General features: G+C 30.1%; 1 protein-coding gene across 6 annotated transcripts in view; it reads left to right on the top strand.

Annotated features, from left to right (window-relative positions):
- Positions 1 to 17,297, top strand: part of LOC124535645 (inositol-trisphosphate 3-kinase B) — a 173,103-nt gene that overhangs the window by 153,995 nt on the left and 1,811 nt on the right. For all 6 annotated transcript variants that reach the window (XM_047111920.1, XM_047111925.1, XM_047111924.1 and 3 more), the window contains 3 exons: positions 9,814 to 9,993; positions 15,638 to 15,710; positions 16,580 to 16,707. In XM_047111920.1, coding sequence (XP_046967876.1) covers positions 9,814 to 9,993; positions 15,638 to 15,710; positions 16,580 to 16,707 — 381 coding nt within the window. The remainder of the gene's footprint in view (positions 1 to 9,813; positions 9,994 to 15,637; positions 15,711 to 16,579; positions 16,708 to 17,297) is intronic.

The raw sequence follows: 17,297 nt of genomic DNA, 5'->3' as shown, positions 1-17,297 counted from the left end.
ATATCTTATTTGTTTTATTTACCCCTATTAAGAATACTTACCCAAATTCTATTAAAAATGAGACGTAGAGAATAATTTTCTAGGGAGATATTGGTATAATAAACAAAAAAGTGGCAAGACAAAGGGTGTAGCAGATGCTGCCACAGGAAAGCCAACTTATACTTGACAGTCTGTAGTCATGTTCTTAAACGTCAATCAAAACGTCAATATCGCATTGGTTTATGGGTCTTGCCATGTAAATAATCTCGGGCTATGAGGCGACTTTGGGGTCGTGCCCTTTCTAAGAACTCGAAACTTCCTCTTAATGTTGATTTATATTTTTGGGAATTACTAGCAACTACAAAAAAGACTAATATCGAGACCGCGAAACAATTAAACTGATGATTTCATACAATAAAACTAATGACATCCGTAAGTGTATCTGGAACCCACGCGGTAATTTTCTAACAAGCATATCCATTTTAATCAACGTATGACTCATTTGGCTGTAAAAGGAACATTCCAGAGTTTCAAATTACCCAAAGACACGATATAAACAAAGAATTGTCTATGAAATTTAAACGGTACTATTTTTATTGGTGAAACTGTAAACGATTATATTCTTAAACGAGCTGGGCCCGCGAGCTTGTACGCGTTTGAATTTAACAAAAAAAAATGTATTGTAGCCTAAGTTCTATTTTTAATAAAATACAATCCTATTACATCAGTTATTTGCCAGTGACAGTCCCGTCAAAATCGGTCCAGCCGTTAAAGAGATTAGCCGGAACAAACAGACAGACAGACCGACAATAATTGTAAAAAAAATATTTTAGAATATGTACATAGTATATGCATGTATATAGTATATGCATTGAGTAAAAACGGGCTATTTTAATATTATAAATATACACTCCAATTATATTATATGTATAGATGATTTATTTTAGCATTGGTAGAGAATTTTGACAATTTAGATTATAAGGGGGTTAGATTGGGAAGGTACTTATGTCTCTTATACCAGCCAGTAATCTTATTGATTTGTAATTGCTGGTTATTATATCATAGAGCAGAAAAAAAGTTCCCATAAATATTTCAACTTTCAACTAATTGATTAATTACAAACGGGTTTGCACGGATCGATTTTGTTGATCAACGTTTCCGACACAAAAAAAGCAAAATAAATTCATTTGTAATTTGATATTAGCTGGTAGATTGAAAAAATAATTGAATCGATTTAGTTTCAATTTATCTGTTCAGACGATTCAGATGACTTTCGATTTAATATTGTACGCGATTCAACTGAAAATGCAATTGTCTATTTACATAATTATTGCATAATAGCTTTTTAAATGATAAGTTGTATATTATATCTATGTCCTTTCTCGTAGTTCAAGTTTGCTACATACTAAATTACATCCAATTCGGTTCAGCGGTTTAATAGTGAAAGAGCGACAGATAGACAGAGTTACATTTATAATATTAATATAGATTAAAAAAAGAAAAATTTTGATTTTGATAGTTTTAAAGATTATTAATTTATAAATTTTAAAGGAAATAATATTTGTAATCTTTACAACGTAACCCTTAAACGACTTCATAATTTTTTTACAATTAATTACTTATACACTTAATTATACTAATTAGAATAGGTAAACGGAAGTACTTTTAATTAATTTATTTTATAACGTAAATATACAATTAATTAAACACAATATTATTCATTAAATCTCCACAAAAAAACAACATTTACTAATTAAGCAACTTAGCTTCACAGACACAAAACTTTGTTACATAAATTGCATTTAGATATTGGAGCAGCACTCCTATACCGTTCAACTGATATCCATAACAGTTTATATAGATGCACACACAGGTTTTACTGATAGCTAGATTGATAATCAAATCAAATCAAAATAAACTCTATTCAAGTAGGCTTTTACAAGCACTTTTGAATCGTCATTACAATTAAGTGAAGTTACCACCGGTTTGGAAAGTAGATACTACCGAAAAGAACCTTCAAGAAACTCAGTAGTTACTCTTTTCAACGTTTAAATCATACGGTCATGTTAGTAATCATTATAGATTAAATTAGTCTGTAGTTATAATTGGTTAATATGTTTTTTTTTATATATATACTTTTTATTCTCTTTATTGTGTCTCGTGTCCTAATAAACCTTTCTTTCTTTCTTTCTAACCGTCAATATCCAATACGGGCATCGTCTACGTTGAAATATCTTAGACGAGCGTGAACGGTATAACTCATTTGTACGTGCGATGCCCATGACCTTGGATCTTCGTGTTATATCCACTGGGTCAAATTCATAAAAAAAAAAACATAAATCCACACTCGGATACTTGGCGCCAAATAAATTAGCATTTAAATATTCAAATATCAAGTTTCTCGTAAACATATGATTCTCGACGTCATTTTAAACGTATTCGCGGTTTTGCAAATTTAGTGGGATTGTAGATTGTACCTCATATTAGGAAATTGCGTTGATGACTAATTTATACGGATGGACTTGAGGATGTGTTACACATTTAATTGTTGGTAATATTACCGCTTAAAATCTCAGCGAAACTCGTAAATTAATGAGGAATTTATGGTAAACAATGTGTTTCAAAGTCCGCAATAATCTCTGTTCCACGAATATTGTTGTCCAGTCACTTAGTACACTTATCCTAAAGTCAGGCAGGCAGGAGGATAAATAGCTCAGTTTATTGCTGTATGAAAATCTTACCATTGGTATAAAAATCTTTAAAAAAGTATTTTTTTTTATAATAATTATTAGATGAAATTTGAGTAAGACAATAATGTCTTATGCTTTATTTCTTTGCTAGTCTGCTGCCAAATATCAATATTTTCTTTAACGGTGTAAGGATAGGTGAGCCAGTGTAACGACAGTCAAAGTATAGAGCGAAAGTGAGAAGTCACATTTTAGTCTTTGCTGTCAGCACACTTTTGATTTTTATTATTATAATTACAGTCTTAAGCGAGATTTAGAATTATAATACCGTATCTACAAAACTGGTTAAAACTAATTTAAGCTTATAATGCAATTTATAGCTAAGCAGAAAATCGTATTGTAAAAGCTAATAGTAATAATATACTAATTATTTTAATTAAGATCAACTTCCTTAACAAACAGTACAATTAATAAATTGTTTATTCAGTCTACGCGTGTTAAGTCTTCAGGGAAGGTCTGTTTTGTTAGCAGTTACAGATTCAAGAAGACTTCGTGCGTCACCAATGCTCTTGACATTACGGCGACACATATAACTTAATACTGTTATTGCATTATAGAATGTATAATAATGTAATAAAAACTACATTTGCATAAACATAATAAGTTGCATAACATTGAATGCGTGAGTATACAATATATTTTTCTGTGGTATATATTTAGCATAGTGATAATGACGATTGTTTATTATTGAATCGAGGTAGAGAAATTAGAAAATTAGCAACGTGATTATTTGTTCCCATTAAAATGTGTGTAATTGAATCTAAATCAAATCAAAATAAACATTATTCAAGTAGGCTTTCATAAGCACTTTTAATTCGTCATTTTAAGTGACAATTAATTGAAGCTACCACCGGTTCGGTGATTATACCGAGAAGAACCGGCAAGAAACTCAATAGTTACTCTTTTTTCTATCTTTTATTTATTTATCTTTCTCTTTTATCTATTAATATAACTGAAATGGTAGTGGGTTGTTAGGGAAAGAAGGTTCTAGAGTGTCGTCTAAAAGAAAAGAAAGTTCGAGAAGTCTTTTGGCAAAGTGGAGCGATGATAAAAGTGGCTGGTAGAAAGTGGATGAAATGGGCCAAAGACAGGGCTCATTGGCTCACTTTGGGGAAGGTCTATGTCCAGCAGTGGACTAATACACTGATGATGATGATGATGAAATGCATTCGTTTTTATGGTTTCAAGTTGAAATAAATATTGCCAGCAATTTTGGTTACTAGCCTACTATGACAAGGACTAGGTATCGTAGTGTGATTTAATTTTTAATATATATAAAAATGTATGCATGAAATATAGGAGTAATGAATTTTGTTTTTACATTTTATTAGCGTATACTTATTAGTATGCATATATAAGCAATCAAGAATTTTTAACAAACCAGTTTTATAATCCACGGTATAAAACAAATAAAGTTTAATATATTCTTGATGCTATTGTTACTAGTAGCGTGTGTGGATTGGTGGTATTAGGTTAATTAAAGACAGTAAAATTATATTGCATGTAACCGACACATACTAATGAGATACATATGCACTATTATAAGAAAATATATATTCTTGACAGAAAATGATTATTACGTACAACAGAAGTGTTTACAATAGGTAAGTGTATACAAATATACAAGACTGATAGTGTATATTTTAATGGCAAGAGGTGTTACGATAATTAAAAAGATTTGACCTTGAGATGTTCAAGATCTAAAATACTGTATTTTCTTTAAAAAAAATTGCGTTTTGAATATCGAAACAACAACAACAGCCTGTAAATTTCTTACTGTTGGGCTAAGGCCTTCTTTCCCATTAAGGGGAGGGTTTTGTAACATATTCCACCACGCTTCCAATGCGGGTTGGTGGAATGCACATGAGGAAGAATTTCGATGAAATTAGACACATGCAGGTTTCCTCACGATGTTTACCTTCACCGTCGAGATGAATTAACAATGAAACAATGAAACAAATTGATATAATTAATCAAGTGTACTTTAAAGCAGTATTATTATAATATGCTTGTAATATGTATTGTAAGTAAAGGATCTGTTTATCTTTACTACGTGTACCATCGAAAAATTGTACACGATTGTTTAACTCAAATTAGACCTTGAAATATTACAAAGAGGTTCTACTTAAAAAAAAAGATACTTTGAATGTACAACGTCACTATCTTTTATTGATAAAACACGATCAACATTCTCCATAATCGTTATTGATTCATATTTTACGATTATGATATTTTTTTTATAAAATAAACCAGTTATGAAGTGCGTCAGGTGTGACGTGCTACAGAAATTGCAATAAAATTTAATTTTTTATGAATATTCCTTCAGAGAAAGTGTCGGTTTTTAAACTATTGTTTGGACATTGATCGATGTTCGATCATGAATTTATATTGATAATTTGAAGAAACATACAAATTTCCACGATCAAATATGTTTTTTCTACTAGTAATCTAATAGTGATCGCTTGACAAACAGATAAAAAGAGAATTAACTAATTTTTTCTTTCTTTCCCATGTATAGATATGCAGTTTCGAGCTACAACTTATACTAAACTTATAGAAGAATAATATTATACTTGAAAAAATATAAGAACGTATTTGATGTAATGACAATTATTTATTTCTGTAAGGAATTAAAAGAATTATAGCCCATTACACAATGAAAAAATAAGGTATAAGACAAGGAATAAGGAATATCACAGCAACCAAAACACAATAGGCGATGGGCTACAATATTAAACTTTATAAACAGTGTCATATAGCTAACGTCAAAATTATCAATGTCAAAAAGGCATAGAATATTTGATAAAAAATTAGTCACTATGCTAACCTCATTTTTTTTTTCTTTATACATATTTGAAATTGCCAATGTACGGGATGATAAATATTGTACAGCGCCAATACAGTGACCACTTGACATCAGTTAGCCTAATAACCGGTTCACCAAACTGTAGTAAAAAAAAATGCAATATGAGTTTTGATTTTAAATATTTATGAGATAGTCTGTTATTATGAGCCAAATTTGTTTATTATGGCTAAATATTCCTCTTCTATATAATTGTGGTTGGACAGGTTAAAAAAATTCAAGATAAGGAATGGATGTGGGCGTAAGCATACTCTCGAGGTGGTTGGATGGCAAGAGTCTGAAAAAATAATGTATCCGCGATTTACGTTAATAGATTTGTCTATGAATAACCCAATTTAAAATATTAAATGAAGCTTATTGAAGTGTCAAAAATAACACGAGTAACAAAAAGTTCCAGATCAATAGTCTCTTCTGATAGCCTTGTTTATAAAAATACATATGGACTTAGTATAATTAAACATAAATTTATACTTCACTCCTAAGCTCTGTACATGGGATTAGATGATATTAATCATTACTAAGTAAATACACGTTATTCAATACAATTTATTTTCTCAACTTATGTTTTCAACTGAAATGCCATTGTCACTACAATTTTCTAGAATATTGTTTTGTAATTTAAAAAAGAAATGACAATTATTGTACTCATCTTGTATTTTAGAAATGGTATACGGGCTGTGTACTAACTCGATATAGCTACCTACAGCTATGAAAAAGATTCCTCAAGACCAACAGGTTCGGAAATTGACAACTCCTTGCTCGTGGCTGCAAATTACTAAATTTGCATTTGGTAGAATATCATCCGAATTCCAGTTAATGTACTCATCTTGTATTTTAGAAAGGCTGTCCAACCAACATACCAACTCGTTATAGCTACCTACAGCTATGAAAATAATTCGTCCCGAGGAACAGGTTCAGAACTTGATAACTCCCTGCTCGTGGCTGCAAATTGAGTTGGTGGTAACACATTTAATAGAATATCATCCGAACCCCATTTAAATCAAAATTACAAATTAAGCCAAACACATTCGTGCCTACATCACGTTTGAACTCGTATATTTCGGTAGACTTTTTTTATTAACGTATCAGTCGTAATCAGTGGCAATCCTCGAATCTATAACAAGGGTACAGCAAAGCTATTTCTAGGTAAAACCACGAGAAAGATCTAGTGTACTAATTGAGTAACTATGCGTAATAGTGGCGTGGCATCTCGCGCGTCACAATGACGGTTTTTTTCCTGACTACTGCAATTTTTTAATGATATTACGAACTAGCCAATTTACTGTCAATCGTAATATTTTCTGTGACTCGCTGTCTTCCGGTCGAGATTTCTCGTAATATTTTTATATTTCCTTCCTTATGTGATTATGCTATCGCAGTATCATCAACTTAAACATCATGTTAATGGTGTTTTAGAATGATTACATCACATAGTTTTATTTTAAAGCAATTTTGTGTAATGTATACATACATATATGTCAATTATATTTTATACTGCAAAGTCTTTTTTTTCAGTAATAGGTTTGATTTTGTTACAAACATAGATTATTTGTATAATCCTGTACAAAAAAAAATCAACTTAATCGTCTAAAATAAAACCTATAAGTTCATAACTTCTTGTTCACATAAAATCTTTGTCTAGCAATGGGACTATATAAAGCATTCGGTTTTATTTCCCCACAGAAGAGTCCCAAATAAAGGGACATAACTAACACTTAATTTATTTTAAAAGTATCTTAATTTCTGGAGATTATTGGAGTGAATTGTCGTTTGATTTCTAAAATTCTCAAATCATCATTAAATTTTGACCTGGATTGGCCCAAGTATTTAAATCTGGATTTATACTCGATGACGTATATTTAATGATATAACGAACATATGGAGGTGGGAAATGTGATTGGTAAAACACGTATCTTGCGACTGACGTGATCTGATACGTGTCCAGTTTTGATATATTGATTCTGTAGATCATAATATGCACTGCAAATGATCGTGTTATATCACTAGAAGAACTCAATTAAATTAGAAAACAATAAGATTGGAAGAAAGCAGCTACGAAAAAAAATTACCTTTTAATTCCTTTTGTTATGACTTTTTCAGTTCGCGTATTTGAATGGTTGATATTTCTAACATCGCTTATATCTATGGGCAACGGACACCACTTACTGTCAGTCGGCTAACTTGCTTTTACGCTTTTCTATTAAAAAAATTGATTCTACGGTTTTAGTATCTATTTCTTATAAATGCGGTTGTTGATTGGATTCCACATTATTTTTTATTAATAAATTTACTTTTATTGAAAATAATACGTAATCGTTCGAAAACATTATTGTCGCTTTGGATTAGTACAGTTTTAGAGCCGAGATAGCTCAGTGGTAAAACGCACTTTAATAGTAATTATGGGCTTAACTCCGGGTGAGCACATCTCAGTTTTCTGATGCTTGATTTAAATTATATTATAATTTATCGTGTGAAGTGTCATCATTGCGAAGAAACCTGCACGTGTTGGATGAATATTTTGCCAGTATTCACCATCTCGATGTTAGGGCAGCGTGTTGGAACCTAAGCCTTCTTCTGTGAAGAGAAGAGTCCTTAACCCAGATGCAGGGTATATAGAGGCTGCTATTTTTTATTTATACATGTTTAGGGAGTTAATTACGAAACATAGAGGACTCAGGATTGTTATGAGGAGTGTTAAATAAAATATTTCCTCTAGCTACTCCACTTCATTTGCAAACAACGTCATGTTTTGTAAGTTTTAGACGTTAGTACGTTAGTATCATCAAATTACTATGAAAGGAAAAATGGTGTAATAATAATAATTACAGAATTAATATTAATCTTATTTAACTTACTTACATCTTTAACTTGTATAGCATTTCCTATTAAGGTATTCTACATTTTTAACCCGTAAACCATGAGTCAATTGAGTCTTCTTTAAAGTTGCTTGCTCTATTGTATGTAAATTAAATGGGAAAATCAGTGGGTCACAGCACGCTTACACACCCCTCCCTAAACTTTTTTCTACCGGAGTCAAAGGGCCTGCAAGGTTTTAGTAGTAAAATACGACTAAACACGACTTACATTCATGGTTTACGCGTTAAAATGTAGTCCATCTTAGCTATCTATGACACACTTTGTACCGGAAGTCTCCGACAAATAACATATTCATTGATAAATATAATAAATGAATATGGAATTATATTGATTACTTCTAACAATTCCATTTAGATATTGCAAATAATGTTACCAGTAGACGGGCCAATCCGGTATTCCACCAATAAGACAATTTTACATAGGTCGCATTACATTGACGTCATAACTGCCCGCTGCGGTTTCACCTAACCGCCACTGAGTCAGATAATATTACGTACGCTTATATTGGCGATGTAGCGCTTTTGTGTCTCAGTGTATAACAGCGGATTAAGCCTCGTGGTTGCATTGCCGCCAAATTTTGAATTTCGAATTTCGTAATTTTTTTAACGGTGCCATCAAATTGTTTGTCAGTGACTTCATTACATACTAATCAGTGTGTGATATTTTAATTCTTGTTAACTAAAGTGTTTGTGTTATTGTGTTAGTGAAAATGTATTCCGGTGACATATGCTTTCGGATCAAAGATTTTATGGATGTTGTGTACTGTGTGTACGTTCAGAAACCTAAGAAGGTTTGTTAATATTTTAAATAAAAAAATTATTATAGAACATGTTCTTTTTTTAAATTCTTATTTTTTAAATAAGGAAACGATATTCTTTTCGAGGTTCATGTTATAGGTCAGTAATAATAAATATATATTATGATTACAAGCGTCTGTTACTCTCAATGTCTATAAGCTCAATAGCATTTTCCACTTTTTGTCCTCATTGCAAAAAGGAACCTTCACCGTTATTTTCACGGTCAATATATTCATTGCTATCGTTACTTGGTGTTAACATTAAGTTTTTAATATATATCTCAATATTTTATCAATGAGTTATATTTATATATTTCCTTGAAAAATGTAACTTTCTTTTTCCTCCTTCCATTTATTTTAATTTACGAAACTTGTGACGTTATGTTATTACCATTCATTCAAAACAACTTTTCACAAACTATGAATAAGACTTCAGAGTAAATATTATTCAATTAAGATAAATGCAAAGAAACGATCTCTAATAATCTGTATTCTCATCAAAATAAATAATTTAAAATTAAATCATAAAATTCTCTTTATTCTTCTTTCAGCAATCGGAGAGATGGAGAAAGCTCCGAAACATAGTGCAGTGGACGCCGTTCTTCCAGACCTACAAGAAGCAACGGTATCCCTGGGTGCAGTTGGCTGGTCACCAGGGGAACTTCAAGGCTGGGCCAGACCAGGGCACGATATTGAAGAAACTAAGTCCACAAGAAGAGAGGTGCTTTCAGGTAAGGAATTTAATATTACAGTATAATAGATATAGGAACTCAACCTCTTTTTAAGTCGATTAAAATTGGTAACTTGGTCCTAACTTGCCTTTATCTGTAGCATTATCATTTTAGAAGTTCTTAATGTCTATGCTATTACGCATAACCGTTGCAAGTAAGTTAAAGTAATCACGTCGATTTAAAAGCCTTAATGATAATTGCGCTCAATTTTATAGAGATTTAATTGCGTCTTGGAAAAAATACTACTTGGTACGATCACGCTTTTGTTAATCGTAAATGTATTACTTTATAATTAAATGCGTGTGTACTTTTATATGTAATTAATTTTATGTCAAAGTTATTTTTATTACGTCATAAAACACGTGTACTAGCTAATAAATGTAAAAAAACAATTCTTCGTAAGACGTCAGTGAAAATAGGTATAGCTTTTCTTTCGGGTCCTCTATTTCTTCTATATATGAATTTATTGGAATCAGTTAGTTTGAGTCTTGCGTATCCAACATACAAACTTTCAAACATAACATAAGATGTTAAATAAATACTACCATTTATGAAGGTTCTTAACCTTCACTATTGTGTAAAGCTTTATATCATTTTTCATTCTGACGTCATACTAAGGTTAACCGCGATGAAATTTAACACTGCATTTCATTGCGTTAGATATACCTTGTACATATTATATAATTAATTTAATATTAATAATATTAAATTAATTATATAATATGGGATTAAAACTACCTTATATCACTCATTGTTCCATAAATCTCTATGTTAAAAACGTCATCGTTCTGAGCTCTAGGAGAGTTACATAAGAACATGTTATTATATTTTTAGGGGCGTACGAACGAGTAGGAATTCGACACATTTTAGTTATGTTATATAGTAAATAATATGTTTTCAATTTTATTTTCCCTTTAGTTTATATTCGTATCATACTTTCATGTACGCTTATTAATTTAAATTACAATGTTATATTACTATTACCTACTTAGAAATAAATACAAATATCCAAACTATGACAATGAAGTAAGTAGTAAAGCCATAATCACATACTCTATAATGTATTCTAATGCTTATAACGGTAAAAGTAAAATAATGTATAAATATTTTACTAATTCAAAGGGTTAATCGCGCTAAGTTAGTCCAATCAGGATTTGTGAAAGTGGGTAGCTGACAAAACATCGTCATGCATCAGTAATAACTGGGGCTCTAGGCTCTTAAAGTTTAATGAAATATTTTAATAAATCGTTAAGAAATAAATAAATCCAATAAAATTTTTCTTAAACTTTAAAACGTATTATTTAGTAATAAATTAAACCGATTTAGTTTATTGCAGAGACTTTGTTTAAGAGAAACGTGATCGTTTTTTGTTTGTGTCGAAACATTTAAGTATTAAATGCTCTCAAATATATCAACATAAACAATATGTATGTATAACAGATCGATGGAAAAACTATTCCAGGAAAGAAAAATGACTTAACTAAATCGCAAGTAAGCGTTACTTCTCACTATTCGGTTATGATGCTGCTAATTTATCATTTCCGAATACCAGTATTATGTATTACTGTTAATAGGAACTCGGGATTTTACTGTTATAATATTTATGCGTTCGCAGTAAATGTTTCCTGTTGCGTTTGAACCTTAGAGTTGATATCATCGGAACTGTTTTTCCTTTAAGTAATTTAATGTAAGGATATAATTTTAACAGGCGTAATAAAAAGTATATGAATACTTTCATTTCTTTGCCTTTTATTTTAACCAATCAGCTGAGAGAATTTAAAAAATATGGTATTTGTTTTATCCAATAAAATTAAATTTTATTCAAACATAAACATCCAAGTAATTGACTCGATTTTAATCCTTAAACAGGTTTCGATTCTTTGAATGTATTTATTATTAATTAATAATAAATAAACAAATAAAACACAGTGAATATCCATTCGTACTAATTAACACGAATATCGAAAACGGAAGTTAATTATTTAACCTAATCATATAAAAACCAGAAATAATAGTAAAGAATTATTTTATTTATTATATTTCGTGTTTGTTTAACTTGATTGATAACGTATAGTACGACACAACTTAGATGTAACATCGGCAATATTCGTAAAACCGATCACATCCGAATTAATAACGCTCTCCCAAATTATCAATATTTATTTCTTATGTGAATATAATCTTTACACAAACTTGTAATATCATATGATATATTCGTCAATTCGACACGTCAATTTACATGCACTTGCTTTCTCGGGATGAACTGAAGCGAGAATCTATAGCGACGAGTAGCGTCGAATTGTGCGACAGGGAGCTATTTCTATTGGTCGGGTAAATCGGCAGTAATCGTTTTTATTCAATTTGCCGATGCTATATCTACGTTGTGTCGTGCTGTACCTGTATTCAAATGTTACGTTAAGTCAACATATAGAGTTGACGAACGAGATCGTGTTCCGTTTAAAGAACGTTTATCGTCCAAAGTACGAAACTATTGATGATATCTAAAACACCCTTTATTAATTTTATATTAAGTGTTTTAATTGACATTGCCTACGTGACAACTTTAACGATCAACGGTTTCTTAATTTGTTGAAGCATTATTCAATAAACTTTATTGGTTTTTGATGTATATGTTATTTTAATGTATTGATATTTTAAGGTAAATTTAAAACAAATGAATATGATATTGTTATATTTAATTTAAATTCAATTAGGCAAATTAATTTAATGAAATTATTAACAACGATAAACAGTTGTACCTACTCGTAGCATTTAATACAATCTTATAAAATTGATTCATCAATGATTCAGAAAGACTTATAAGAATCAAGTTGTATGAAGTATGTATGTATTATGAGTAACTTATCGCCTTATTTAAATTAATCTTTCGTTTGCATGTTTTCCTTTATTAAAAACAACGATTTACAATCTTTTACATCATTCGTTGATCATTAATGACGAATGTTTACATTGCCTGTTTTGTTATCAAAACAATACATACGATTCGTTATTTACATAGCAATGAATACGTATGTCATTGTTATCAACATACACATCCTATGAAAAGCATAGTCATACTGAGTTTTACAGTCGAATTGGATCTATCCATTTAGTGACATATCTACTGACACTTTATACGTATATAAATCGTAATAAATTCTTAGTTTAATAACTATTTAAGGAATTTTTTACTTATTTAATAGACCGACTTAGAAAATATAACAGTAATCTGAATAGTCATTGGTTCATAGCAACCAATGAAGCAATAGGATACTGTTGAATGTTCAGTAGTCAAAGTCAGATGAGTAAATCTGACTTTAATCAGAGTTTAGAAACTGCAGTCACTTTCATATAATCTAAACTTATCCAAAATATTAATAATAGCGCTTCATTTAATTTATTATACAATATTAATAACATTTTTAATCGTTAGGATTCAAAATCGATATGAGTTAGGTATTATATATTAATTACGTTACTTATGTATTGCAATTATCTGTATATTCATTTTTAGGACAAGTCAAATTTTCATAATTGGTTTTAGATAAGTATTTGTTAAATAAGAGAGCGTTGCCGATTGAAATCGAATTATCTTTAATAGTACCTAAAGGACATTGTCCAGCATTAATACAGTGAAATAACTGTAATTAAAACGGAAAATTACTTCGACGAAATATTCGCTTATATATATTTTTTTAATTTCGTATATAATACAATAAACGTATCGAAATATCGTGATTCGACGTGATAATGTATAGGTATATTAATTAGTACAGTCAACATCCTATATCACATTCAGACATTTCACGATCGTGTTCTGCGGTGAGTTTCGAGTTCGTTCTTACAGAATAGCTCTGTTTCTAAATAAATGTACACATTTATTTGAAATATTGTCTTGTTTCGATTGACGTCAATAGATGACATACCTAATTCATTACTCAATACACGAAAATGCGTCATACTTTATGTCAAATTTACTTAAAACTTTCATTATTAAATAGGTTCAATGCTCGTTATTGATAGTGTGAATCAGACTTAATTAAAATTACATTCAAACAAATACATTTACATCACACTAAATTACTTAGGTATATCGATATTATATGATTTTGAAATATAATTATTCGATATAAAAAACAACAAATCTCACAAACTTTTTGTAAAAACTAAGATTATTTTATTGCAATATATGTATATTTATGGGAATCTATTTCATCCTTAGTGGGTAGCATGGTAAGCCCTGAATGACATTATAAAAGTGTAGGATAAAAGAAACGCGTAAATCGCTCAACTTTTTTTTAAACCATTAATAATCTTTTCGTATTATAGCATTGATACCCAACAAAGCAAACGTGCCAACCTTATATATAAACAGATACATAGACATGGCGGATGAATAATTACATAACAAGACAATTAAATGTGAGATAATAATAAAATGACTATTTCAAGTTTTTTTTTAAACCATTAAACGTTTAATTGCGTCAATTGTTGTGAAACGCAAACAATATTTACTTTTTTATATTCATAAACCTCAGTCGATACAATGTAATAAATTATTTATCATACTAAAAATATTTAAACGCAAGATATAATTAAAATAATTTAATTACATTTGATATATTAAAGTGAAACCTCTTTTTATCACCATGAAGGTTGCGATGAAAATTATTTTTATTTTTATCATTTTTATAACTCGCCAGTATTTGGTGCTGCGTTTTTCTTTACCGTGCAACTGATCACCATGCCAACTGGAATATACGGGCAGGTCACGTTTGCGGGGTTCGCTAATAAAATGTAATACTTACGGTTAGCGGGCGCATTTATGGCGTAAAGCATGTTTAACATACAGTGTCAACTTATATAGTATCTTTCGAATACCTACATCTATCAGGTGTATTATGCGCTCGTCACGCCTGTTTTAAATAATAAAAAAAAACGTACATGTTATTTGATATTCATTTACGTAACGCAATGTCGACGCTCTACCGTTATTGTAATTCGAAATAATATTTACTTTTCATACTTATATTCTTTGTTTGTCAAAACGTAATTTATCAATAGGTATTAGCTTGTCTGATTTAATTAGAATATACCTACGACTACTAGCTTTTCGTCCTGACTCGTACGAGTATAATTAGGTTACCTATACTTCTTGTTATCTATAATTATATACTTAATATTATAAATGTGAAAGTAAGTCTGTCTGTCTGTGGCTCTTTTACGTCCAAACCAATGAACCGAATTCGATGTAATTTGGTGTGAAGCAAACTTGAACTCCAAGAAAAGTCATGGGCTACTTTTTGCCTAACATAAGATAACTGACACCTAAAACGCAAGCGAAGCCGCGGTCATCAACTAGTACATACTACGTAGGACAACCGTAATGTCGTTAACGTCAAACGTCACGTAGATCTTTAGTTTTGCTTACTTTTCGTGATAGAACATTGAACCAATCAAACGTGGCCTGTTTAAGTCGTCAATTTTATACTGTAACTTCATTCATTAAAGTACTTCAAGCTTAAAAGTAGTTTTTAGATTAGTACACTTCAGTGTACTGTTCTTACTGGAACGGTACATATGTCTAAGTTTACTTTTTTATGCTGCTCGTCATATATATAATTTATATTGTATTTTGTTTCAGTTACTGATGAAAGACATACTCCGACCTTTTGTACCTGAATACAAGGGACAAGTGACGTGTGAAGACGGAGAACGTATCCTTTTATAACATAAAATATCGACCAATACAAGATTATAGTACGACAAAAATTAGATGTAGCATCGGAAAATGCAATGGAATGAAAAAAAAATCCGATTACTGCCGATTTACACAACCAATAGAAATAGCTCCCTATCACGCCATTCGACGCTATTGGTCGCTATAGATTAACGCGTCAGAGAAAGCATGTGCATATTAAGTCATATGATATTACAAGTAATTACGTTTGTGTAAAGATCATATTCGCATCAAAAATAAATTTTGATAATTGGGGATTTTGTCGATGCGACATCTAAGTTGTGTCGTACCATACAACTATCATAGTAATTAATACATTTTAACACATTCAAATTAAGAATAACACACACATACATACATATAATAACATATTATCTATATGTGTGATCCTTAAAATTCATATGAACCTAAAATACGTATTACTACAAGTAATCAATACAATCTTTAGAGATAATTGTTTTAGAACAAAAGTTTCATATAAAATACTCAAAACACGATTGATATATAGATAATTAAATTAATAACATGTAATGAACATTGAATTGAGAATATTATTGATTGCGAGTTCTGATATCATGTCATCTTTTTTTTGTAAAGACATTCGTTATATTAAACCTATAAATGCGTCAATAATAAAATAAAACAATTCTATTCACGAGGTCATTGCTCCTTTGGTGATATGAATTATGATAATTAGTTTCGAAATTCAAATTAAATTTCGTTGTTTTTTTTTGTATTTTAGTTTGTATTATATATTCTGTATAACTCTTCAACGTCATAATGTATTAAATAACTTTTTTATTCAATAATCCTTCACAATGATTCCTTAACGAAAAATATGTACAGTGTACTTACAATTACAAGATCTTCTAAGTGATTTCGACTGTCCGTGCGTTATGGACTGCAAAGTTGGAGTCCGAACTTATCTAGAAGAAGAATTAGCAAAGGCCAAGGAGAAGACTAAATTAAGAAAAGTAAGTATTCATTAATTTACACAGAATTTTTAACTGGAACTTCTTAGTAGAAATTATATAATTTATTCTACCCTTAAAACCCTTCTCTTTTTAAAATCGATGGTGGATTGGATAAGGAATGATTCTCATTTGTTACAGCGTCAATACCTATAGTCGGTATTATACCATTTTTACTAACCCATTTGCAAACGTCTGCCTAAAGATTATTATGGATGTTTTGAAATTTATTTCCAGTCATGTTTTAAATATATGAAGTAGACGATAAATTAACAATTTCATAATAATCTTATTTATTTGTTATTTATAATAACCAGAGTGACCTTTTATAACGTATATCTTTTAAACCGTTCTTAATATAGTACTCATCATTAAATATCAATTTATAAATAACTATTTAAATATATTTTAATAACGTCATGATACTGTAATTATTGTTTTCGTTTATGACGATAACAACTTATTAATGTGTAAGATAGTTATTAGTAAATGTTTATTAGAATTTCATTTTAAACTTTTGCTCATTATTTTAATTGAAAGATCACAGAATCATTGGATACTAAGACCAATACAAAGACTATACTAGGTTTTGT

The sequence above is a fragment of the Vanessa cardui genome, chromosome 15, assembly GCF_905220365.1.
Source record: "Vanessa cardui chromosome 15, ilVanCard2.1, whole genome shotgun sequence".
Taxonomy (NCBI): Eukaryota; Metazoa; Arthropoda; class Insecta; order Lepidoptera; family Nymphalidae; genus Vanessa; species Vanessa cardui.
Note: the sequence above shows the minus strand (reverse complement) of the source record. Positions and strands in the feature narration are given on the sequence as shown.